Source organism: Sphaerodactylus townsendi, linkage group LG08 (assembly GCF_021028975.2).
Source record: "Sphaerodactylus townsendi isolate TG3544 linkage group LG08, MPM_Stown_v2.3, whole genome shotgun sequence".
Taxonomy (NCBI): Eukaryota; Metazoa; Chordata; class Lepidosauria; order Squamata; family Sphaerodactylidae; genus Sphaerodactylus; species Sphaerodactylus townsendi.
In genome coordinates, this window is record NC_059432.1 from 18,707,999 (window position 1) to 18,735,209 (window position 27,211).

General features: G+C 43.8%; 1 protein-coding gene across 3 annotated transcripts in view; it reads right to left on the reverse strand.

Annotated features, from left to right (window-relative positions):
* Window positions 1–22,699: 22,699 nt before the first annotated feature.
* The window catches only part of CCSER2 (coiled-coil serine rich protein 2), a 65,435-nt gene continuing 60,923 nt past the window's right edge, over window positions 22,700–27,211 (reverse strand). Inside the window, exon 10 of one of the 3 annotated variants that reach the window (XM_048505474.1) lies at window positions 22,700–23,380. In XM_048505474.1, the coding sequence (XP_048361431.1) occupies window positions 22,778–23,380 (603 nt within the window). In that variant the 3' untranslated portion in view covers window positions 22,700–22,777. The remainder of the gene's footprint in view (window positions 23,381–27,211) is intronic. The other 2 variants (XM_048505476.1, XM_048505475.1) reach the window with 2 other exon arrangements.

Sequence of the window (27,211 nt, forward strand, 5' to 3'; positions counted from 1 at the left end):
CTACAAAACATGGAGGTCTGGGCTGCAGCAGGGCTGTGCTGGCATCCTGCTTAAATGCCAGCATGGGGGGGGGGGCATTCCTGGCAGCAGAGCCAACATCAGTCAGCTCGTTCCTGGGGTTTAGGAACACCAGCCCCTCAGACTTATACCATCCTTTTTAAACCCTGTGCAACTTTCTGGTGGCGAGGGAGTTTGGGGACTTTTCCAACCTTCCCATGTCACCAGAAAGCCCTGTTGGAGGCAGCGGGGCAGCACCACACTTGAGCCGTGTCCCGCTGTCTCTGGGTTTGGAGGGGGCTACCCATTTAGTCTACGTAGGTGAACCAGACTCCTGAACCATCATTTGCAGCAAAGAAAAGCTGATCAAATCAGACAGTAGATACCAGTAATACAAAATGAAATAAATATGGCTACATTTCCATTTCAGTATGATGGAGGAGGAGGAGGAGGAGGGAGGAGGAGGAGGAGGGAGGAGGAGGGGGGAGGAGGAGGATTTATATTCCCCTTTTCTCTCCCGTAGGAAACTCAAAGGGACTTACAATCTCCTTGCCCTTCCCCCTCACAACAAACACCCTGTAAGGTAGGTGGGGCTGAGAGAGCTCCAAGAAGCTGTGACTAGCCCAAGGTCACCCAGCTGGCGTGTGTGGGAGTGCATAGGCTAATCTGAATTCCCCAGATAAGCCTCCACAGCTCAAGCGGCAGAGCTGGGAATCAAACCCGGTTCCTCCAGATTAGAGTACACCTGCTCTTAACCACTATGCCACTGCCACAGAAATGGATTGCTGGACTATCACATATATGCTCTAGGTGCAATAGAAATGGCTTTAAAATGTCCTCTATGTTTGCCAAATCCTAGTCAGTAAGATTATTTCTACTGAGGGAAAGAATGTTCAAATGAGTCTCTCTCTTACAAGGAAATATTCTTAGGAGAGAACAGAAGCTAGGGGTTTTTTTTCACCCCTTTAAAAAAAACGAATAATGCCTCTGCAGATCCCTACTGTGAGAGATTAACTAGCAGCAGCAATCTGCCAGGAAAGAAGATAGGTCCTATCTCTTATGAAGCAAATCTTGTTATCTTGGTACATGTTATATCCCGCCTTTTCCTCCAACAAGTCCTTTAGCCTCGCAATCACCTTGCAAAATAGGTTAGGCTGAGATAGAACAGTTCGCTCAAAGCCCATCCAGCAAGCTTCATGTCTGAGCAGGGATTTGAACCTGGATTTTCTGCATCTAAACCCAACATTAGATCTCAGTGGTTCCAGAGGAGATGCAGCTGCCTCTTTATCTCAGTTATTGACCCCTCCCCTTCCCTCCACTCCCTTGCATGCCACACCTCACTCCCCCCTTCCCTTGCATGCCACCCCTCCCCTCTCCCTCCCTCTGCTAGGGTGGGTGGGCGAGGTCCAGATGCCAGGCCCTCTCCTCCCTTGCATGGCACCCCTCACTCCCCTCCCCAGCAGTGGTGTAGGAGGTTAAGAGCTCATGTATCTAATCTGGAGGAACCAGGTTTGATTCCCAGCTCTGCCGCCTGAGCTGTGGAGGCTTATCTGGGGAATTCAGATTAGCCTGTGCACTCCCACACATGCCAGCTGGGTGACCTTGGGCTAGTTACAGCTTCTCAGAGCTCTCTCAGCCCCACCTACCTCACAGGGTGTTTGTTGTGAGGGGGGAAGGGCAAGGAGATTGTAAGCCCCTTTGAGTCTCCAATAGGAGAGAAAGGGGGGATATAAATCCAAACTCCTCCTCCTCCTCCTCCTCCTCCTCCTCCTCTTCTTCTTCTTCTTCCTTCCACTAGGGTGGGTGGGCTAGGTCCAAATTATGGGCCCCCTCCCCTCCCTTGCATGCTACCCCTCCCTCCCTCCCCCTCTTGCACGCCACCTTCACTCCCTTCCCTCACTCCCTACCCCACAAATACACAGACACTATCCTATAAAAATGTAACTACATCTAGGCTGTGTTGAGCCTTTCCCCTCCATGTAGAACGAATGTTTATTTCACATCAAGACAGTAGATCATGTGTGGTTTTCACTCCCTCCACTTTTTTGTCAAACCCACTTGGGAACTAGTAACTAGGCTGAGCTTCACAAATGACTGGGAATTCAAGGCTAGGTTTCCCTAGCGTCCTTCGACACACAGCCTGGAAAACCCACAACAACCAACTACATAATAGCGTTTCTAAGTAGCCCTCACTGCCACCTCATAGGCTCACTGACTTCTAAGTGTCCATTTACTCCTGCTTAACCAATGATGAAGAGAAGAAGAGTCTGGGTTTATACCCCGCTTTTCTCAACCATAAGGAGTCTCCAAAGCAGTTGACAAACTCCTTTCCCTTCCTCTCCCCACAACAGACACCTTGTGAGGTAGGTGGGGCTAAGAGAGTTCTGAGAGGACTGTGATTAGCCCAAAGTTACCCAAGAGGAATGTAAGAGGGGGGAAACAAATCTGGTTAACCAGATAAAAGTCCACTGCTTATGTGAAGGAGTGGGGAATCAAATCCAGTTCTCCAGATTAGAGTCTGCCGCTCTTAACCACTATACCATGCTGGATAATATAGAATGATAGAAGTAACTGCAGAGTTCACCTGAATACTAAAAGATTAATTTATTTATGGTCTTTGCCATCACAATAAAGGGATAATGAAATCCTTTTTTAAATGGACCCGTTAAAGTATTAGAAGCAGAGCAAATGAAATGAGCTTGTGGAATGGAAGAATCCTTTCTCTTACAGCTTGCGGCTGGATTCCATCATGAAGTTTAACATTTGTTATTTCAGAATGGCAACTCTGAAAGCCAGGTGCTGTCGTGTGCTGGGTGTCAGCTGGCAAATATGGCTGCCAGCCTGGCGTTCTACTGGAATTACAACTGATAACCACATTACAGACGTAAGTCTCCTGGAGGAACCATAGAGTGAAGGAGAAATGGAAGACCTGGAGTGGCTGCAGAGATTGGATGCTCTAGGACAGTGGTTCTCAACCTTCCTAATGCCGCCACCCTTTAATACAGTTCCTCATGTTGTGGTGACCCCCAACCCTAACATTTATCCATTTTACAGATGGAGAACACTGATGCAGAAAGTCTTAGGCGACCCCTATGAAAGGGTCATTCGACCCCCAAAGGGGTCGCGACCCACAGGTTCAGAACTGCTGCTCTAGCTCTTCCTATATCTAATACTTAGATTTATAAATGCAATATAATGCAATGCACAAAGAGTGGGGGGAACTAACTTCACAAATACTCTGAAGGGTTCTTTACTGGCAGAGATTAAAAAAGGAAAGATCCGATATGTGGAGGGGTCATCCTACATAGTACTCAGAAAATGTCAACTCACTGCGCTGCTGTAATAAAAAAGATAAATTCAGTGGTAGTGATCATTAAGCTGCGGATCAAAAATAAAAGTGCCATTATTATCAGAGGCTCTGTATAAATCTATGTTGCAACCTCACCTGGCATACTGTATGCAGTTTTGGCCTCTTCAACTCAAAAAGGATGCTGCAGAGATGGAAAAGATACTGAAAAGGGTAGCCTGAATGATCATTGGATTGGAGTACTTTCCCTACGAGGAAAAGCTGCAGAATTTGAAGTTTTTGGTTTAGAAATAAAGTGGCTGTTCAGTCCCTGAACAGGAAGTCATATCTTTCTAAGCCTATTTGACTCCAGTGGACTCAGAGAGATATAACTCTGCTTAAGGTTATAACATGACTAAGGGAATGGAAGAAGTTCTAAGAGGGAACTTTACCTTCCTTTTCCATAATACTAGAACTTGGGATCTTTCTGTTAGATCAGGAATCAGGACAGACGACACTACGTTTTCATACCCAAACAATCACAGAATCATAGAGTTGGAAGAGACCCAAAGGCCCATCAAGTCCAACCTCCTGCAATGCAGGAACACACAATCAAAGCACTTTTGACAGATGGCCATCCAGTCTCTCTTTAAAAACTTCCAGAGAAGGAGACTCCGCCATACTCAAGTTTTTCCTGATGTTTAGGTGGAATCTTTTTTCCTTCACCTTGAACCCGTTACTCCTGGTTCTAGTCTCTGCAGAAAACAAGCTTGCTCCCTCACCAACATGAGATCCCTTCAAATATCTAAACATGGCTATCGTGTCACCTCTTAACCTTCTCTTCACCAAACTAAACATACCCAGCTCCCTAAGTCTCTCCTCGTAGGGCATGGATTCCAGACCTTTCACCATTTTGGTTGCCCGCCTCTGGACCCGTTCCAATTTGTCAATATCCTTCTTGAATTGCGGTGCCCAGAACTGTACACAATATTCCAGGTGAGGTCTGACCAATGCAGAATAGAGAGATGCAGAACATCCCTCGATCTAGACACTATACTCCTATTGATTAAACATATGGAACTTAATATAGGACAGGCGGGTGGGCCATGCTGGTAAGAAAGAGAGCCTGTACATATTTTCAAAGGATAAGCCAACTGCAGAAGCACAGGTCTAGTTGAGTAAAATGGAACTTTTGAGTAAAATGGAACGGGGGGGGGGGTGTATTTCTCAGTAACACAAGAGGAGGACAAAGCTGTTTCCTCATGTCCAACTTGTTACCTTCTCAGAAACATCTGACTGGTCATGAGTGGCCTGATAGCTAGAAAGACAGTTCATACAGGGCTGTGATGTCTGGATTGTCCTATGACTTCTGATCGACACAGTCTAAGTTCTACATGTCAAAATGCACAGAGGCTGATCAACCTCCTGACCAGAGGTGGGATCCAGCAGGTTCTCACAGGTTCCCGAGAGTAGGTTACTAATGATTTGTGTGTGCCGAGAGGGGGTTACTAATTGGTGATTTTGCCACGTGATTTTTGCCTTAGTTGCACCCCTCCTCCGCTCCTCAGCAGTAGCGCACAGAACTTGAAGCAGTCTAGCAGGAGGTGCACCGGTGTGTGTGGCAGCCTGCGCCTGCGTGCATTCGTTTCCCGCCCAAGGACCGGTGCAGCGGCTGCATCCTTGCCACAGCCCCGCCCAGCAATGCCCTGCCCCCAGAATGCCCCTTTGTGCCCTGCCCAGCCCCATTGGCGCTACACCACTGTTTGAATCCCACCACCATGGGAACCTGTTACTAAAAATTTTGGATCCCACCACTGCTCCTGACCCCAGAACCAAAGACACAATTTTGCCATCTCAGCAGGGATATGCCATCCTGCCCATCGACGGTAAAGAGGGACATGCAAAGCCCCATTGCTTGGCAACCACAACTGAGCTTCTGTGCTCCAGCTGGGTGGAGTTAAGTCTCCCAAGGCCCTTATGAGATTATTCATGTTTTATTGAAGTAGATTAAAGGCAACCTGTGCCGATAAGATCCTTTCATCAAAGCCGCAGAGCTGTAGAGATGAGAAAAGCAACTGAAAACAAATTCTGACAATGTTTGTTCTGTTTGTCTAAGAAATAACCCCAACTCCCAAAGCACAGAAAAATTAATTATTACTGTACCTTTGATGGAAAGAAGACTGATGCGGAGGGATTCAGGCACCTCCAAGGAGCAGGAGCATGACTGAAAAGTAATTTCCATGGTTTCCCAGGTAAGAGGTTAATTCAATGTCAGTTTACCTAATGTTGATGAAAGGGTGGTGTCAGCCCAGATTTGCAATGATAAAAGGCCCAGAAGTGCCTCAGGGCGACCGTAGAGGGATAATTTACTGGCAAGCAAGTTGCAAAGTATAATCAGATTGAAATGGGAACCTGGGAGGAAAGAGAGGATGGCACAGGCAAGTGTGAAGGATCACTTTCTGAGGATGGGGGAAAGATGAATACAAAAGCTATAACAATTGTAATCCAGCAATAAGTAGAAGAAGAAGAGTTTGGATTTATATCCCCCCTTTCTCTCCTGTAGGAGACTCAAAGGGGCTTATAATCTCCTTGCCCCCCCCCCCACAACAAACACCCTGTGAGGTGGGTGGGGCTGAGAGAGCTCCGAGAAGCTGTGACTAGCCCAAGGTCACCCAGCTGGCGTGTGTGGGAGTGCACAGGCTAATCTGAATTTTCCAGACAAGCCTCCACAGCTCCGGCGGCAGAGCTGGGAATCAAACCCGGTTCCTCCAGATTAGATACATGAGCTCTTAACCTCCTACGCCACTGCTGCTCCTCTATTTGTGGCCCCAGCATTAAGGCTGCTCCTCAGCTCCTGAAACTTCTGAGGCAGAACGCAGCCCAGGATGAGGGAGGGCCACTTTGAAGTAGAGCAGGCAGATCCAGGTGAAAAGCGGTTGACGCAGATCCACCTGCTCGGCCTAACCCCTCAATACCCCCTGCCAGCGCTTGGTTGGAACACCCAGGGAAGCCTCAAGTCTCGCAGGGGGCCAGGAGATGTGGGCTAAAGCACGCATGTGATCCGGAAAGCCATTCCCGCGCATGGGGGCAAATGAGGACTCCTGGGAAGTTGGGGATCCATTTATCTAATAGTACAAAACCTAGTTCGGTGCAAAACCAGGCCACCCCCAGACAACTGATCACCCCCAAAAAACTGATCAGCTACACAGAAGAAATAGTGGACCAATGCCAAACATGGGCCATTTACACACAGGTAGCTTTGCTTCAAACGTACATTCCCTTTGGATTTGATGCTTGGTTACATGCACATTTTCCCCTCTTCAGCACTCGTCCCATTGTCAGATCAGAGAATCCCGGGGGGGTGTGTGTCCCCGAAAGCTCTTTAAATGCAACTTTTTTCTCTCCCTTTGCAGAGAAAATGAAGGAGATCACCAAGCATTTCGCTTTCCCCAAGATTTCTTGCTCCTCTCTTGCCTTTTTATTTTAACAGTAAGGGTCAATCGCTAGAGTGATGAACCCAGTAAAACTGAAAAGTTTTATCTAGCAAGGTAAGACTAGACCGAAGTCAGAAACAATGACAACAGGCAGCAGGCACTCTCTCCAAATGGAGGTTGAATGGAAACAAGGAGGCGGGCAGGCAAAATGGTTGCTTGGCTAGGGACGCTTCTCAGGCGGGTAACCTGTAAACAACAACAAAAAACACAGGGAAGCAAACTATGAAGCAAAGTTAAAGGATCGACTGCGGGGTAAGTAGTGCATGCATAAATCGCCTTACTAATATTCAGTAAAACTCTCGTTGACCTAATTAGACACTTCCACAAAGGGATTTTTCTGTCACAATTGCCCTCCTACCTCATTGAATTGTGGCTTTCTGCAGGAATTAGAAAGGTTTGAGGAGACTGTATCTGAGCTGGGACATAAAACCACCCAAGCTCGGAGTGATAATTTTGGGATAATGAGATCATGTGAGAGAAACAAGATCACTTTTAAAAGTGAGCAAGAAGGGAAATGTATTGTCAAAGGCTTTCACGACCAGAATCACTAGGATATTGTGGGTTTTCCGGGTTGTATGGCCGTGTTCCAGTAGTATTTTCTCCGGATGTTTCGCCTGCATCTGTGGCTAGCATCAAGAAAGAAAATTGGGGTGCTGTGTGGTTTCCGGGCTGTATGGCCGTGTTCTAGCAGCATTCTCTCCTGATGTTTCGCCTGCATCTGTGGCTGGCATCTTCAGAGGATCTGATGGTAGGAATGAAAAGCAAGTGGAGTATATATACTGTGAGGTGAAAAGGTGAGGCCATCTGAATAGAGTAGCCTGGCATGTGAGTCACAGAGAAGTCTGTAGCATGGGAGTAACAATGAAGCTAGCAAGGTCAATAGTTGAATGGATCTGAATAGAAGTATCCTGGTCTTTGATTCCTTTGAGTGCTATATAGTTGTCCTCTGTTTGTGTGGAGCTGATCAGTCACTGTCTTGATTCTAGAGTTTTTCAACACTGGCAGCCAAATTCTGTTAATTTTCATGGTTTCTTCCTTCCTGTTGAAATTGTCCATATGCTTGTGAATTTCAATGCACAGGGGCTGATGGGGTTTGTAGTCCGTGAACATCTGGAGAGCCACAGGTTGCAGGCTCCTGGACTAACCGCACTCTCTCAGCCTAACCTACCTCCCAGAGTTGTTGTGAGGATACAATGGAGGAGGGGAACAGCGCAAGCTACTTTGGGTCCTCATTGAAAAGACCAACAAAACATCCATTAGTTAATTAAATTAAACTTAGTTACCGTAATGTAAAGGTGTTCTTAAAAACCTCTTGAAAAGCGATCGGTCTTTCTGGCCCGACTGAATAATGTCTTAGGCTAATGTCTGTAGACCTTTAAGCTACCGGATCACTTAAACCTCAAAGATAAGAACGTATCCTAATATTGTTCTGTCGCATCCAACAGGAGCTTTCAGGGAGAAAACAGTAAATGGAAAGAAGGAGAATCCAACAATCCAGTTCATGATAAATGATGCACGTGTATGATGCACACGATTAATGATGCATCTTTGGACTCCCTTTTGAATTTTTTCCTCTCCTGTTTTGAAATCCATCCTTCCCGCAACCGCTTCCTTGCAGCTCTGTTCAGCAGGTTGATTCTGTAATCCTCAAGCTCCAAAGCGGGGGGAAAAGAGCAGGATTTATGCCAAGCACCTGGGAGAAAACAAACATTTGGTCACATTCAGGCTCGTGTACATCAAAAGCTGCCACAGGTTTAAGCCGGGCTCAGAGTGGTGTCCTAGTTCAGGGAAAGAATCGCCATTTGGAACGAGGAAGAAAGGAGGATTGATTTTTCAAGACCGTCAGCATTTTTCTAAAGCAGTGCAAAGTTGGGCCGTTTCAAATGGAGACACCTGAATCGGTGTTTATCGAAATGTATCATACCAGGTGGAATGATTGATTTTTGTTTTGGGTAGACTGTGAATCTGAGAAAAGACACTCAGATGACATTTAGAGTCTCAGACTGACAGGGTGTTCAGTTCGACCACTTCTAACACCATCCGGCCCTTGTGTGAGCCGCAGCTAGCCAAAGCACGGTAAGCGTGGTGCTTCCAAGAGATGACGGGAGTCTCATCCTCCAAAGGCAAGTGGCTGATCGTTCAGAAATCGCTACCTGACACTTGCCTTTTAGGGCAGCCTCAGATTCTGTGGCAATCGGCACCAGTGGTAGGATCCAAACATTTTAGTGACAGGTTCCCATGGTGGTGGGATTCAAACTGTGGCGTAGCGCCAATGGGGCTGGGCGGGGCACGATGGGGGCGTGGCTGGGCATTCCGGGGCGGGGCATTCTGGGGCAGGGCTGTGGCAAGGATGCAGCCGCTGCGCCAGTCCTTGGGCCGGAAACGAATGCACGCAGGTGCAGGCTGCCACGCACGCCGGTGCACCTCCTGCTAGACTGCTTCAAGTTCTGCACGCTACTGCTGAGAGGAGGGGCGTAACCAAGGCAAAAATCACGTGGCAAAATCACCAATTAGTAACCTCCTCTCAGCACACACAAATAATTAGTAACCTACTCTCGGGAACCTGTGAGAACCTGCTGGATCCCGCCTCTGATCGGCACCCAGAGCCAGCATGGTTTAGCGGTTAGAATGTCACAGTGCGATCTAAAAGACACGGGTCTAATCCCCACTCTGCTTGTAAGAATGCCAGGTGGCCTACCTCACAGCAACTTGAAGAAAGCAGAGAGGGGGGACGTTGCCTGCTGAAAGTCTAGAAAGTTGTATGGATTCCTGAAGGAGGGAACAGTGGTGTGTGGATTTCCAGATCGTTCGTTCTCCACAGGTCCTCAGTTTGCACATCATCCTTACCTCAGAATTAATGCCTGAAGACGCTGGTCCGTCTTCTCCTCATTCCGTCCTCTTTTCATTATGCCCTTAACACTTTGGTCTTGTCATGTCTCTGAGGAGGAAGGGGTACCCTGGTTGTTGCAGCTTGCAGTTTGGGTTAGAGCAGCCATTCTCAACCAGGGTTCCGTGGTACTCTGGGGTGTCATGAGCATGTCCCAGGGGTACCACGGCAACACTACCGCCCCCCCTCATTTTTGTGGTGTCTCCCACCGGCTCCAGCAAGGACATGGAGTTGGCCCATGGGGCAGGGCCTGCCACAAGGTCAGCAGCCACCACCACCCCAGTGCTTCCCTTCACCCTGGGAGGGGAAGGTGGGGTGTGAGGCAAGCAGGGGCAATGGGAGGGGAAGGTGGAGGGTGGTGGCAGGGGTACCGTGAGATATGAAGAGTGTGGTCAAGGGTACCTTGACCTCGAAAAGGTTGGGAAACACTGGGTTAGAGGTTTGCTACGTAGGGATGTGCGGGCTGAATTGAAATGACTTCCCAAGGCGGGGTGCACCTGGTGCTTGTCTGAACCATGGCCTGGGAGAAGTGCAGGGTTGAAAAAAATAAAATGGGGGTGTTGCCTAGCAACGAAGTGAAGGGAAAGAGATGTGATGCGGGAATTAAGAGGATGGCCGGCTGTATAAGCTTCAGTTCTGGCAAAGACCTTTGAAGTGTAACCTGTTTGAACGCCAATCAATAAATCAATTTCGTACCCACTGCATCTGTTTATTGGGGAGATCCATAGAGCATGCTCCATTACATGCTCTGTGTATCATATTGTAGGTGCAGCTTTGAACTGTAAACCGCCTTCAGTGCCATAGCAGAAAGGTGGCACACAAGTTTGTTGAATGAAGAAAAGCACAATGCTTTCCCCCCTCTTCAGAATGGTGGGATTTATGGAAATGCATGCAGATGTACCCAATTAGCAAACTAAAATCCATGTGAGCAATCAGTTCAGATTTCTTTGACTGCCATCAAAATATCTAAATGGTAAATAGCTTAAAACATTATTGTGTGTTCCTATGTGCTCAACAGTCGTACGCTGAAAAGTCACACGACCAACTGTGAAAATGGATTTTTAACCTAATTAATGGATTAATGGGACACAAAAGTTTCGTACAGCTGCAGGATTTAAAGAAACCCTCCTAAACAGAAACTAATCAATGGATCCCTAAAGAAAGAAAATAATGTTTCCTATTTATCTTGAATACATTCAATGCAAAAGGCTTTCAAACAAGAAACACCGCAGATTTTTCTTTCTTTAACATACTGTTCCTTGATCTACTTAGGAACTACAGCTGGGGTGCCCAGGAGCTGCGAATGGTTTATAATTCTCCCTTTGGATATGACTGGCCTATATGTAAGGAAGTACAGTGGAAAATTTCTGCATTGATTTCCTCTCACCAGTGAAAAAGCCAAGCTAGTACAATTTACGTGCTCTCAAAGAAGGGGGGGGGGGAGCACGCACTGGTGCTCAATTTGTTCTCAGAAGTGTGGAACACTGACACCGTCAAATCCAGAAGTCTTGCCTTTTAATGAAAAGAAAATTACAGTGGCACCTCGGTTTTCGTTGGTAATCCGTCCGAAAAGAATCGATGAAAACTGAAACAGATGAAAACCGAAGAAGAAGAAGAAGAAGAAGAAGAAGAAGAAGAAGAAGAAGAAGAAGAAGAAGAAGAAGAAGAAGAAGAAGAAGAAGAAGAAGAAGAAGAAGAAGAGGAGGAGGAGGAGGAGGAGGAGGAGGAGGAGGAGGAGTTTGGATTTATATCCCCCTTTCTCTCCTGCAAAAGACTCAAAGGGGCTTACAATCTCCTTGCCCTTCCCTCCTCACAACAAACACCCTGTAAGATAGGTGGGGCTGAGAGAGCTCCGAGAAGCTGTGACTAGCCCAAGGTCACCCAGCTGGCATGTGTGGGAGTATACAGGTTAAACTGAATTCCCCAGATAAGCCTCCACAGCTCAGGCGTTAGAGCTGGGAATCAAACCCGGTTCCTCCAGATTAGATACACGAGCTCTTAACCTCCTACGCCAATTTATCCATTCTAGACACTCCAAAAAACACACCAAAAACACATTTTTTGGTGAATAAACGTTGTGCTTAATGCTGAAAACAGTAACAAACAATAACACTAGGACCAGCTTCAGTGGACCAAAGTCGCACCAGAAAGCTGTCCAAAGAGGTCTGTTTCTGACACCTCTTTAAGATTTGTCTGAAATGAGGCAAGACATTGTCATTAAACAAGTTGCAGCCACGGCCTGCAACAGCTTTGTCCGGGTGATTTTTCTCCACAAACCCCTGCACCTTACTGCAAATCGATGAAAACCGAGGCAAATTGATGAAAACCAAGACAAATTTTTCACTGAAAAAATCGATGAAAACCGAAACCGATGAAAACTGAAGGCAATGAAAACCGAGGTCCCACTGTACTGAAGATGACTACTCCAAGACTATTCCTACAAAATTTCTGCTCAGATTTGTGTCAACAGCATATGTGAATGGTCTACTTGTGTGCACCATGTAACATGGAAGAACACAGCTCCGTTGTACAGGGGCACATCGTGATTACCTATGATAACTAAATGGGACTGTATCTACAACAGGTGATATACCTCAGAAACTTCTGAATAGCCCTGGTGCGTCAGCAACAAGGTTTGACCTCCATGATCTCTCTGTAGACCTCTGCAGGCATCTGGTTGGTCTTGTCCAGAGCCATATTAATGAAGGATGCAACTATATTGCCAAGTACAGTGCTTTGCATTTCCCTGAAGGAGTGAGCAGTCAGTCCATGAGAAAGTTCAAGAACAAACTCAGGTCCACACTGAGGGGGGAGGTCTGTACCAGGTACCCCTGAGCCACTATGGGTTAAATCTGCTCCCATCTATGCAGCTCAAGGTTTCTTGGCAACACTTCGTGGTGTAAAAATTGGTAGCTGGTTTTAAGGTACAGATCTACATTGGTGTCCTATTTTTCCTCTGTTGAGGATATATAGGACAATCAGTCAGCTAAGACTTCATGAAAACCAAGCAAGATGGGTTAGATTGGAAAATAATAACTGGCCCAAAGTCAACTTCTGCTGGTACATACTCCTCATATAAGATACTTATACTGTGACATACTGAGATATGTTTATCAAGATCATCTGTGAAATAACTGTGCTACCAAATGATTCATAACAACATTTTACTGGTTACTTTTCACCAATACACATATTGGGAATAAGCTGTTTCTTTAAAAATTATTACAGTAAAAAAAGAGAAATTGATGCAGGTGATACTAGAGCAAGAGAACCCAGAGGAGTTGGGGAAAGGGAGAAATCTTGTACATTGTCTGTATGGGGAAAGTAATGCTACAGATGAGCTAAGAAAGATGATGATTTTAAAATTTACTCTCAAAAATAGTTGCAGGGAGCTAATGATTGAAAACAAAAGCAGTCCAATTCCTTCTCGTTCTTGGATTTTGTTTTGTTTTTTTAAAGTTATTTTGCTGCACTTATGAACTTTCTGCTGAATGTCTTCCTTAAGCCCTGTTCCAAATCAGGGATGAGCTCTCCAACACACGGGCTCGGGTCCCCTTTTTCTCCTTCTGCTTCTCTCTGCGATGGCTGAGCTATGAATTATAAATGCAGCCAGATGGAAACTTAAGAGGCCGATGAATGGCATGAATTAATAAACATTCTGTTTCTAATTATACACACACACTTCATCACATTATGAATCCACTTTCAACTTCCCCTCCTCCTGTCAGGATTATTCTTCGCGGCTGCAACTTTTTTGGCCGAGTTGGTTTACTGCTTTTGCAAGGATGGATTCGTATGTACAATACATGCACACACCTGCGCATACACACACACACACACACACATCAGGAGAGGAGTGAAGGGCAGACCATAGTGCAAGGAAGTTCTTTTTGACAGCAAAGGAGAGAATTTTGCACTTCTTGAAATTCACATCCTTCTTTCTGCTTGCATCACAGCGCCCTCTGCTGCCCATCTGCCAAAATGAGGTTCTCTTATCCTATATTTCCAGCATCAATAACTGAGGGGAAAGGCCTGATCAGAAGAGGAAAATGAACATTTATTTGGGAAGAAGTAAGGCCCACTTCTGTTTTTTTTAACCTCAATAACAAAAAGCCAAGCCAATTCACTGCCACTTTAAAAGGAAATGTCACCTCATAAGCGCTAAGGGAAATCAGGAAGAGAGCCCAAACTAGCCCCGGGATGCAGCCAAAATACAATGTTTGAGGACAACATGTCCAATGGAACATGCAAAAGCAGCCACAGTTGGGTGACTTTTTCAGGTTTCCTTCTTCACAACACTGGGATGCAGAAAAACCAAACTAAGGAGTAAAGGCAAAGGAGTAAAGTCCCGTGAGGGCTTAATCTCTTTACAATTCAGTCCTAATCATGTGTGCGTCAGTCCTAACAACATGACAGAGGGACCATGATTTTCACAAAAGGCACATAAGGAGGTTCTGCTTTCTCCAAACACACACTCCATTTTTCAATTGAAACCTTTTCCAATTGAAGACCTTTTCCCGCATACCACAAGGTCAAATCGTATGCCTTGGAAAGGATTTCTGTGAACTCACTCTGCACTCCTCCATTTCCACTGATTCTCCCCTTGTCTCTTCAGTTGCATTTATTCTTCTAACTACTGCTGAAATGTATTATTCCTGATGGTGCTGGGATGTCGTCCCTGATACAGAAGAGCAACCTTGTTTTTTTTTCTTTTGCACAGAAGCTCTAGTGTTACTGAGAAGTTATGCCCAAGTGGCAATTTGAAAAACGCCTCAGCTTCTATTTCTGCCATTTAGAACTATCCACACAAAATGGAAACCAAAAAAACCCTACTGGAGCAGGCATCATTACCTAAAGGAACAAAAACACATAGCACCCACCCAACTCTCCATTTTTGGCCAAATAGGAGTCACAGGAATGGTCAATCAATCAGTCAATCAATCAATATTTTATTACGGTCAAAGACCAGAAGGTATCAAATATAGAATATAAAACCCACATTGTACATTGCCAGACCAAATACAAAATAAAATTGAAGTAACCTGTTTCCAAAGACTGTTTGTCCAAACCCTAATAGAAGTTCAAGTTAAGAACTAGAACAACATTTGAATAGAAGATAAAATTAGTGATCCAGACTTCATACCCTTAGTGCCCTACTTGTCCACACCTTTTAACAACATAAGAACTACATTTTGCCACCCCTCTGGTAATATTAGAATTAGCATCTTCTAGTAGACTTTTCATGGCACATTCCTCGGGGCCAAGAAAACTTGTTGGAAGAGACAGATAGATTTGCCCTCATTTCTTTGTTAGTGGGGCATTGTAAAAAAATAGGTGTCAGGGTCTCTATTTCCCCCGTATCACATGGGCAAAGCCTGTCAAGGAATGGTCAATTTTACTGCTGCAGTCCTTTGTCAATTTCAGTTGTTCCTATACTCTGCTTCACATTCAGATGTTAGTTTAGTCAGTTGAGGTGAGAAAATTGTATGCTTCCGCATTAGACTATAGTCCCGAACAAATATGAGAATTATGGTTCATTTTTATGCACTCTGCCTTTGTCAAAATCATTATTTTGTGCATTACTGAACATGGCACTTTGATACAAGAGCATTTATGCCAAAATGTATTTTTACTTTCAAACAAAGGGGGCAGCAGGGCTAGGTAGGCACTAGGATCAAGGCGGAATATTCTACAACACAGAAGGACTAGCAAGTTTTGTTCTGTAGTAAAGGAATATACAATTGACTAACCTTTTAATGTGAAACGCAGCATAACTGCTGACACAATGGAAGGCACCCTGAATCAGCTAAATTGCTTTTATTATATGGGTAGGTATTGTTTGGATACTTTGTTAAAATTCTAAGCTGCCTCAGGCATTGTGGTGTGAAACAGAGGAATCTAAATAAAATAAATAAGGGGAACAAACTACTGTGCACTTCCACAAGCATGGAGAGAAGCTTTATGACTGTAACATCATCCTCACAGGTACAATAAGAGTCATGTGTGTAGTAACTGGACAAGTGGTTTTGGAGTAACTCCGGTTCAATCTGCAGGTTGCCAATCTCCAGGTGGGAGCTAGGCATCTTCCTAGAATTGCAATTGACCTCCAAACTACAGAAATCAGGTCTCAAGTGTTGCCAACTTCCGGGTAGAGACTGGAGATCTCTCACTATTGCAACTAATTTTCAGGCAACAGAGATCAATCCCCCTAGAGAAAACGGTTGCTTCGGAGGATGGACTCTGTGGCGTACTTTGTTGAAGTTCCTCTCCACTCCAAATCCCAGTCTTCCCAAGCTCTACCCCCAAGACTTCTAGGTATTTTGCCACTTAAAGCTGGTAAATCACAGCCTCCTGGAGGAATCATAGAGTGAAGAAGTGGATGTTCTAGAGTGGCCTTGGAGAAAAGACGCTCGTAGGGGCTTTCCCCACTGACAGAGTTGAACGGTTTCTACCTAGGTTCACCTCAGTGAATCCCCACTGCCACCGAGCTCAACATTGTTTTGTCTCAGTTTCCCCCCTCAGAACTGCAACATCCTTGTCGCAGTTATGAACTACACTTTTCTGCTGGAACAAGGTCAATACCGCTTCGAAGTGGGGAAGCATCGAAACGACACCTCATCCGTTCAACCAATCACGAGCCGCTTTTGTGGCATGCGCAGAACGGGAGAGTCATGGCGGGCAGAAAGCACATGTAACTGTAAACTGTAAAAAAAAAACACAATGCTCCCGTTTCCTGCCGTAACACAAGCGCCAATCATGATCGAGGGACGAAACAGGCACCAAGATGATCCCGCCCACTTAGCTCGGTTCCAGGGGGCCAACTCAGTTGCTGTGGGGACAGCCTGGAATCGCCCTCCACTGAAGTCGACCTTAGCTCCCTTCTGTAGTGGGGAAAGCCTCTAAGAATTCCAAACCCTAGCTTTTAGATAAATAGAGTGTAATATAATGTATACTTTCAGGCTGGAAGAAGCATTAGTGGGAAGAAAGGAACTAAAGGCGCTTCTCTTCATAAAACATATTCCTATCTAAACTATGAATTAAATAGAACACTGCACTCATGTGCTTGTCACACACAGTGGGGGACCTCAGACCCAATCTGTATACTCCATTGTGTCTGATTCAGTACTCTTTCAAATCCACATTCACTAATGCAGCTCACTGGGTATCTGAGCTGAGGTAACTCACTATTAGTTGAATCTGCCTCAAAGGGTCAAACCCATTGGGCCTACCTCACCAAGCAGCACAATGCTGAACTATCACCTGCAGGGTGCAATGTAGAGACTGATGGCTATCCAGAGCTAGATGCGAATCACTGCTCAGGCATGAAGATCATTGGTGACCTTGTGAGGATAAACAGGAAGCCCCTCCTTGAGGGGCTTCAACTCCTTGAGGAACACGTAATGTACAAATTGGATTTGTTTTGAGCATGTACGTGACACCTTTAGGCAACCTCTAACTATGCCATAAAATCATAATTTAAAAAAACCTCTAGGAATAAAGCAATAAAGAAAGGCCAAGGGCATAAGGCCATCGAACATAGTGAAGGAGAGTCCATAAAACAGACCTCACATCAGAAGCAAGTCTTAATACATGTGACGGTAGGGGTGGGATATTTAGGCTTGCATACAGAGAACAGGGCTTGGAAGGCAAAGCTTAAGTGACAGGGAAATCAGTACAAGAGACACTCCTTCAAGAGATATAAAGTCTAAGTCATGGAATAAACAAATGTTTAAAGCAGCTAATGTGACATGTGAAGTTGGGGGAAAGAGAACACACGTGATTCCTCCTGAAATACATTTGTACTCTTGTGATTTCTACACCAGGTTCAGGCTTGTGTGGTTTCTCTGTTGGTGCTGCACCCACTGATATAACGCAGCAGTAACTGGGCAGCCACGTGGCAGGTTTGGCTGAGCAACAGAAGGGAAATCCCAGAAGGTGCACAAACGAACTGCAATGCCGCAGGGAGAAAACCTGCTTCCCCAAATAGCACTGAACCTGGAGCAAACAATCAATGTAAAAATGACCTGTTTTGCTCTTCCTTGGCTAGCTCACCATTTCCAGATGTTTGCAGAACTTCTGCAGGGCTTTTACTGGCAGGAGCTGTTGCACGTTTCCAAGGTCCCCATTTCCGGCGTAGCAGAATAGCCATTTCAAATGTCAGACACTACATTTAGAACAGCAACTATTTTAAAATATCATTCTGCATCTAAAATCATAAAAGATCCAGTGATCTATGCTGGAAAACGTCTGGACGCAGCTATTTCACAGAGCCAACCAAAGGCTATTTGCCAATAAAGATTTCACTTGTCAACACAAGGTGGCAGGATAATAATCTTGAAGCCAAGATCCAGACCAGACTGCTAGAATTTCCTCAGGAAAGCACACAAAGGATAAAATGACAGCTTAAACACAAGGCACTTAGAATCATGAATTTTATTCACTAAAGCAACAGTGAGGAAAGTCTTTACATATAAGATCTTAAATCATCTTTACAAGCAAATTCCAATATACAGTATTTATTCTGAATGTGGTTCGTATTTTAAAGGGGGAGAAAATGTGTTAAGGGAACTTTTGCAGCTAGTACTGAATTTAAAACAAAATACTAACACTGTCATTAATATGGATTTATTGTGGTGCTTTTGACATTTACATAGGCAGTGAGCAGCTTAACCACAGAAGTGATAAAAAATTTTGAATTTTCAGAGAGAACGGCTGCAGGAAATCAAAATCCATGATCATATTTCACGCAGGCACAATCCAGCCAAAGTTCAGTATTTAAGCCCCGCTGATTACAGTTGGAGAGAGCTAAGTGCAAACCTCATTTGATATCATTAAAAGTATTTAACTTTAGCCAGACTGTGTCCATCATGTTCAGAGAAGCACTGCAACCAGATAAGAAAGAAAACCCTATTCATATCTGATAACCATTCTAACAGACAGAGAATGCATCTCTAATAAAAACGGGAGTTAGGCAAAAATAATTATACTCTTCCCCCGGCATGCTAATCTACCAGTATATGAAAGGCTTCATGAATGCATATGGAGTGACATGCAAGGGATAAAATAAACCACCAATGCCATTTGCATGATCTAAGTTGCATTAAAACTAATGTCGGCATTGGAGACCAAAGACTGGTTTAGAAATGGAGCCGATGGCTAGAGTTAAGAGTTTACATGATGCATCTTCCTGGGTGATGCTGGAAAGATGGATGCTCATTGATTACTCAGCAGCTCACTGGGCTGATTTTCTGGGAGATAAATATTGCACTTCTAAACCTGGAAGGCTGAATCTCTGCTAGGTACTGAAGCGTTCGTTCCCGCAAGTGCATCTCAACGGGTTTCTTTTCTCGCCGCAATTTTCAGCAACACCGTGCAGCACAAGGCTTATCGGAATGACCCTTTGAGGATTTAAGTCCTGGGGTCACGTAAGCTCTGCCACTGGCGACTGGACATAATGAAGAACTGGTGGCAGCGACTTGAGGAGGCAGGAATATTTTATGGACTGTGCTGCCCATGTTAACTTCCACGGTTTTTTTATAATAAATCCTAACTATACATGACAAAGACTCGGCCACAGGCATTTAGATTAATTTAGGCACAACTCCACGCAACGGAGCTCATTGTTTAAAGTGCAAATTAGTTTCATTCCATTTTCATATCCATTGTTAAAAAGATAAATACCTTCATTATACACATGTGAAGAACAGTTTAATACTTTAGGAATTATTGCATAATGTAGGAGAATAAGAAAGCATAAAACGCACAAGGCGTTTAAAGAAACCTAAAATGTTAACCCATCCATAGTTAATTTATAGACTCATCATAACCTTCTGCACTGGTACTAATGGCTCTGTCACTTTAAATAAGCACTTGAAATGTGTACTTACACCTACTAGAGTCCCACTTCTGGCATGATATTCATAAAGTACCTTCTCCTTCAGTTTCACCTCTCCAACTAAATGAGCTTCGCCTCATACTCTGGACTTCCTAAACATACACTGAAACGTTCTTTGATAAAGTCGCACTCTGGAGGGTTCACACATCAGCTTTCAAGGGTCAGACATCAACTGGGAAAGCTGCCATCTTCTAGTCTGGCTTTCAGGATGGTAACTAAATGACATGGCACAGCAATGACCCAAGACTATGTAGTGAGTAGCTGTGCTTGCAATGTGATGACGCTAACTCACTCCCAAGATCCTTAGTGGGACTTCATAAATATAACCTAGGCTATCTTTCACAACCTTATTTGTAGGTCTGCTGTCCTCAGCTTTGCTTAGTTCCCAATTTAAATATATATATTTATTTAGGATGTAATCCTAAACTTATCTTTAGAAATATTTTTCATGAATTACTGTATGCAACTGAAGCGACTATACAAAGAAAAGTCACATCCTGTGTCCAGTGTTTTCTGCTCATTTAAGTGCTCTAAGGAATGCTATGCAAGTAATTTTAATCATACACATTTTAAAACAAAAACCCTTGAAGCAGACTTTTAAACACTATGTAAGGATTTCCAAAACTTTGCTCTCAAAACCGTTGTGATGTTATTAATGCCCTGGACAAGCGGTCACTTCTTCTCAGAGAGCAGCTGATCTGACTCACCATGCTAGCTACATATAAATATACTTTAGTGGACCAGTGGGTTTAATATACATTGACTGGACTGAAAGTGACATAGCGAGGGTAAATGTGAAATAGGATGCAGTCGTCAAAGCAACATTCAGTCAATGACAGCATCAGGACTATACAGACAAACCCAGAGCTAAAGATGAACCAACAACTTGGTTTTCCTACATTTTTAATTATTAGAAAATCAATGGGAACAGACTTACTGCATGGGATCTTGCTATATTTTTCTTCTCAAGGGGAAAGACATACCTGCATCTCGACTCCAACCAGAAACGAAATATCTTGCCAAACCAGACCTGTTCTGCTTTACTGAAATATCTGCCATATTGTCCATAGAAGAATACTGTATAAACAGTTAGTCTATTTCAATTGTCACAGCATATAAGCAAACCAAGTTTAAACAGTGTGAGAATGTGGTTTGTAGCCCACCACATCCCAAAAGTTCAAGATGGATAATACTGAAAACCCTTATAAATATCAGAACTTAGCCCTAACACCATAATTATTTCTGGCCACCAAAAGGCAAATGACATCAGTCACCTTAACCCTGAAGAATCACTAAAACAAGAGTCTTACGAGTCTTGCTGTTCTTAGAGAGTTCCACAATTGAGGGCATCAGCCAAGAATACTTCTTTGCATAAAAGTGGGGCACAGAGGGTTAAACCCAAGAGGATGCTTTCAGTTGCTACTGGGTCAACGGCATATTTCTCAACATCCCTTCTAAGGGAGGTAGCTGTACTTGGCTTAAGAAAAGCCAAAGTTACAAATGCTTTGGCTTAATTGTTTTTAAGGCATGTACCTCTTGCAAGCCCACCTTTTGGACTTAATACTTGAAGGACTTGAATAGTCACATCTATTTCACTGAACCCTACCTTTGAAGATGTCCTAGCTGGCAACTGTTCTCTGGTTGGAGTAAGACATAGATGCAGTTAAGCTAACGAAGGGTTGGATTTTGCAGGATGCAATGGTGACTTCTAATCAACTGTTCATTTCTTATGTGCTTATTTAAGTAGTGGTTTAATCCCATGCTTTATGGTCCCATACACATCTGGGTTCAACCATCTTCAGACAGATCACTTTTCAAAAAAAGCTTCTCATTCAATTTCCCTGTCCCCCTGACGATTCACCACTTAGGAACTCGCAATGAAACCAAAACGATTAAATCTCTGAAATGGAGAGTACCAGCTCTGCTCAGTTGTTTCCACAAGATTCCTCAAAGCAAGTGTGGGATTTCTTTTCTTTTCTAGTGGTTTTAAAAAACAAGCTTTTATTTGGGAAAAAAAATGTTTCAAATCCCTACATTTATGGCAAAGTTCTGTGCAAACATTTCAAGTTGGGTACTCTTGAGTCTTGCAATATTAACAGAAATCAATAAATAAATGTTACAATAAAGTTAAACCTTACATGAAACATGTTATGAATATCATCCCCATGGGTATCACGGACCTTTAGCCCCATATTATACACTATTTCACAAGTCTTCTTGAAGAGACTCCTGGATCTGAATCCTAACCATTGGTGAACGCTTATACCACAATGCCTATAGAATACAGAAGCATTCAACAGGTTCCCTACAACGCGTTAAACAAAAAAAAATGTTTAAATATAACCAATACCCATTTCACCCTGTGAAATGAACTGTGAATACAGATATTTTTTAAAAAGCGATGAAAGCAAACTGGGGCTCTTGGCGGCAAAAATAAAACCTACATTAAATACCAAATATACATTAGAAAGTCTTGAATAAGGTGTGGCTATAAATAGGGACAATTTGCATAGGACTCTGAGATGCAGTCACAATTATGGCTGAGAATGACGATAAAGACCAGGTCTCCATAGATGTCCGTCGCTTACAATTGCTAAATCAGAAAGAAAAAAAAGGGTGTCGCCTTAACCATTTATTATTCAATTTCCCAAACTAAATAGGAGCAGAACTTTGAACGCACACCCTGTCCTCCTCAAACAGACAGCAGGATTTCAGCCACCGGTGACCACTGCAAGTTGTAGCATTTGCCAAGAGATTCCTTTAAAGCTGCTCTCTTCAATGCCATCAATGGACACCACAGGCTTCGATAAACCATGTTTCAAAGGAGCGATGCACGTTCTGCCTGGCCCCGAATTAGAAGAGATTAGAGCAGAATAGCCAAGTACCAGCCGAGATGCATCATTCACACACTTGTAGGCTTTTGATGAAGAATCCTGACCAGGTTAAGAAAGGACAACAGCGGTATCGTAGCAATACAAGACACTGAGATGTACATACGCAAGTCACAGCTTTCAGTATGTCTTTGGTTTAGGGAGACGGGAATGCCGATTTGAAGTCATGCTGTCACCAGAATGAACGCTTGAACTTTGATTCTGCATGTTGTCTATTGTCAAGTTGGTGGCTTTGAGCGGCTCTTGTCTTTGACCAGGCATTCTATGCCCAGAAGGCACTCGGGAGTTTCGGATTTGTCGTTTGCTTCATTCAGGGATATTGAGGATCTATTTGAAGTTCAGTCTTGGTCTCTTACTATTCAGGTTCATCTGACTAGATGCTGACTGCAGCTGTGTAGGGCTGTTTGGTGGCAGTAGCTCAGGCTCATTTGGCGCAGAACAGTCTTTCGCTGATGACGCTGAAACAGTGGCTGAAGGAGGCACTAGGTCATTCTGATTTGGGGGCTTTGTAAGTTTTGAAGTCTTTGGCGGTGAAGCCTGGTTTGTCCGCAAGCGATGCTTTTTGGGGATCAATTTGGCCTGGACTTCTTGTGTAATCACTTGGGTAGATGATTGCAAAGGAGAGGGATGGGGCGGTGCCACGCTCATCTTCCCTCCAGTCAACTCTCGCATTTCCTCTCTGTCATTTGCATCCTTGATGGAATGTGCATTCCCCTCTGACTTCTTTAACTGCATATTTAAAGTGCTCGGTTCGTTTAGGCTACGGGTGAAGGAGCCATCTGCAGCATTTTGATATTCACGGCCACATTTCTGCTGTTGGTCTTGATTGGGGTGCTCACTGGGGGCCGCGATGTGTGATGTTTTTGTTAATTTTCCCTGGGTGAGGTCTGTGAAACGGGGAAGGAGGCTGGAAGGCTGTAGTACTTGAGGCTACAGGAGAGAAAATTACAAGCCAAGAGATTAGGGGAAGGGGAGAATCAGTAAGAACAGAAGACACAATTCACTAAGATACTTGCAAACTCAATTTTTATACCAGACGTTGACATTTAGAACACAGGTGAATCACAACACATTCCAGACGTGTGCAAAGGAACATGACCCAGCAATATCAAATTAATTGTCCAACACGAAGACAGTCAACCTATGGTGATGTTAAAAAGGACATTTAATACTTCAGTGAAGATCGTTTCAGAGGGTAGTCATGTTGGTTTGCAAACAGAGAGCTAGCTGGAGTCCACTACAACCTTAAAGATCAACAAGATTTGGGAGATATATGTTGACTTTTGTAACTTATACCCTCCAATCTTGTTAGTCTGAGGTACACTACACTCAAATCTAGCTCATTTCATCAGTAACTTTAGAACTTGTGGATGAATGTACCTCTCATTTTCTATTAGACAAGTTTTTTCAAAAATACTTAAAAGATTTTAGAGGTCGTACAAAGTTGCTACCCAAACCTCCGCTTGAAGTATATTCTAATGTATTTTGAAGACACTTTTTCTTGAGATGAACCCTTGATTAGAACGTTTACCCTAATGAACCCCATGAGGTCACATGCATTTTTAATGAAGACGCCGTAAAGCACTTCACCCTAGCCGTATTTTGTGACTAGCCATTCTGGCTGCTAATCTTCCAACCCCAACACAATGAGATTCTGTACAGGGAGAGTCAGAGTTCAGTGTGTGGTCCACATGAGCAAGAACTAGATTCAAACCCTACAATTCTATTTAAAGGATTTTAAACTGCAGGGCTGGAAAAGTCTCAGCCAGAAGCAACTTATGTTCACCGCACTTGGTGCAAGAGTGTTCAGGTTTTACCAAATGAATTACTGACATTTATTTCTATTTTTTTAAAAAAAATATAACCTCCAGATTCAACTGAGAAAGATGAATGGACCGAAATAGCAAAAATATATTTTAAATACATTGCTGAAGAATGACTTATGTTGGCAAACTACATTTTTCTGAGCCCAACACTTTGCAAATTAGTATAACTTGTTGACGGCCTAGTTTGGGATGTCTTCAAATCTGTATTCAAGTTGGGAGTAACTGGGCAAGGCAGCATGACGAATCATCCCTTTAACAAGGGCCATTGTGACAATTTCACAGGCCTGGGAGGACACTGCTCCAGTGAACTGGACCTGGAAGTAAAAAAAATCGCTGTTGTCTCAAACAGGAAGTGGAACTTAACCCACAAATGTAAAGAGCCAGCAGCTAAATCAAAGTAAGTGATATCATCAGATCTTCATCCCTAGACATGGAACCAATCAAGTCTGTACTTCCCAGGAGACCATGAAGGAAAAGAAAGAGGGACCGAAAAGAGGATTCTTAGATTAATGGCTCTCTCATTGACTCTGGCCACCAATGCAAACTAATTCTCTCAGATACACTGAAAATAACTCAGATTATTTTAACCAAATATGCCTACAATTGACCTTTATGCATCTTCTATTAAAAAACTCTGGCTAGTGCAGATTATTATTCTCAACAACTCTTCAGCGGGTTAATTCCAAACAGTAAGATAAATGTGGTCAAAGATTTATCATCAGTAAGCCTCCTAACAGTTAAAAGAAAGAAGAATTGGTTCATAGGATCAGAACTATGTCCATCAATGCTAGCATTCTGTTTCAAGCAATGGTCAGCCAGACAGATGCCTCTGCTCAGGAATTAGGTGGCCAGTCTGTTATTTTTCCCCCATGTGTGTGAAGTGCCATCAAGTAAAAGTAGGTGTGTGCGTGCGTGCATGCGTGAAGTGCCATCAAGTCGCAGCCAACTTATAGCAACCCTTAATGGGGTTTCAAAGGCAACAGATTAACAGGTGTGGTTTGCCACTGCCATTCTCTGCATAACAACCCTGGTTTTCCTTGGGGGGTCTCCCAGTCAAGTACTAACCAGGGTCGGCACTGCTTAGCTTCTGGGATCTGATGAGACCAAGCTAGCCTGGGTCATCCAGGTTAGAACTTGCCCTACCCCACTCTTTTATTAGCATTTAATTGGGGCAACATAAAAGGGACCTTTTAATCTCTTTAAATGTCCATAGCAATGTTGGAGAATATATTTCCATTAGCAAACTCAATCATACTAATGGCACATGCTAATTGGCATTTATAGCGGGATGGACTAATGGCACATACTAATTGGCATTTATAGCTGGATGGAGACCTGTCATTGGTTTCTGCCCCATGTACCCCCTCTTTCGGTCATATTATTTCACAGCAAAAAAAAGTTGGGTGTCATTAATACAAATTATCATCCTGCTGTAGAACTTCCTTTGACATCTAAAGATGAAAATCCAAGGAAGACGCAGCACAAGATGCTTTTAAAAATCAGCTTATTTTATAGCAGCGAGGAGCATTTGAACAAGTGTCAGAACATCTGAGATTTCAGAGAACATCCAAAAATGTTTAATGGCATACCGTGTTTCCCCGAAAATAAGATCTACCCAAAAAATAAGCCCTATCATGATTTTTCAGGATTTTTGGAGAAGGCTTCAAATATAAGCCCTACTCCAAAAATAAGCCCTACCTGGTAGTTACAGATCAGGATAGTGTGGTCCAGCAGGGTGCTCCCTGCCAATGAGGATGCAGCTTGGATTACACGTGACGGGGAAGCAACAGGGCTGCCGAGAGCCCGCTTTAATGAATTGTGAAGGTTTTTCCCCTAAAATAATCCCTACCCCAAAAATAAGCCCTAATGAATCTTTTGGTGCAAAAATTAATATAAGACCCTGTTTTATTTTTGGGGAAACATGGTATTTACTGCTGCTATTTCCTAGCAATTCTTCATTTTTGGCTACATGAGAAAATAAATACAACACACAAGGTCTATGCCCTATTCAATCTTTGCCAAAGAAAGAGGTACACCTATACCAAATGCTGCATTATACTACCAGATGCTACCCAAACACCCTTCTTTACACCTAAATCCACTGATATCCCTGCTCTTCCATTTCATCAAAAGGTCCCAGGTATATGTATATATGTACAGTCCCTCGTTCTGAGCTCCCAGAAATCACTTTTGAGTGCCTATTGATACACTTTCTCATTCCCCAGGCATCTAAAGCTGCCATCTCAATGGGATCTTCTGTGAAAGCAATTGAAGAATTCAATGCCACAACCTGTTATTTCCTGATCTTAAGGCAGCTATACCTTGGGCAACACATACAACTGCTGCATGCACACCAGGGTTTCATGCATCAGTGTGAATATTTGTTAAAAAAATGTCCCTTGGATCCAAATGTACAGCCATTGAAAGTGTGAATATTTGTTCCTTGGATCCAAATGTACAGCCATTGGAAGTGCTGCATCAAATACTGAACTAACACCAACACCCTGGCAGCACTGGAATTTGCCAGACATGCCCTTATCTGAGATGGAGAACAGAAATGAAAAGACAGAGGAACCAGAGGGGCTGCAGCCTTTCTGCATTTTCTGACTTCTGGAGGGGAGAAAAGGGAACAGTATTACGGAACATGCACTGTTTGTCAGGACAAATGTCTGATCTACAAAATCTAAATGACAGGTGTCATATGACCACCTCTGTATGACAGCCTCTTTCTGGAGCTAACTGGAAAGGTATTCTGATTGGTTGATGAAATGCATATAATGCAGCAGTGTGCTATGTACTGTGAGACTCTTGTCTTCTTGTCGCCTGGCGAAGCACTTTGTCAGAGAGAGCAACATTGCTGTGAACCTAATAAAGGGACCAGCTTCACCAGAGGCTGATATAGCTGTAATGCGTCTCCGGTTCCTGTTGGTATTGT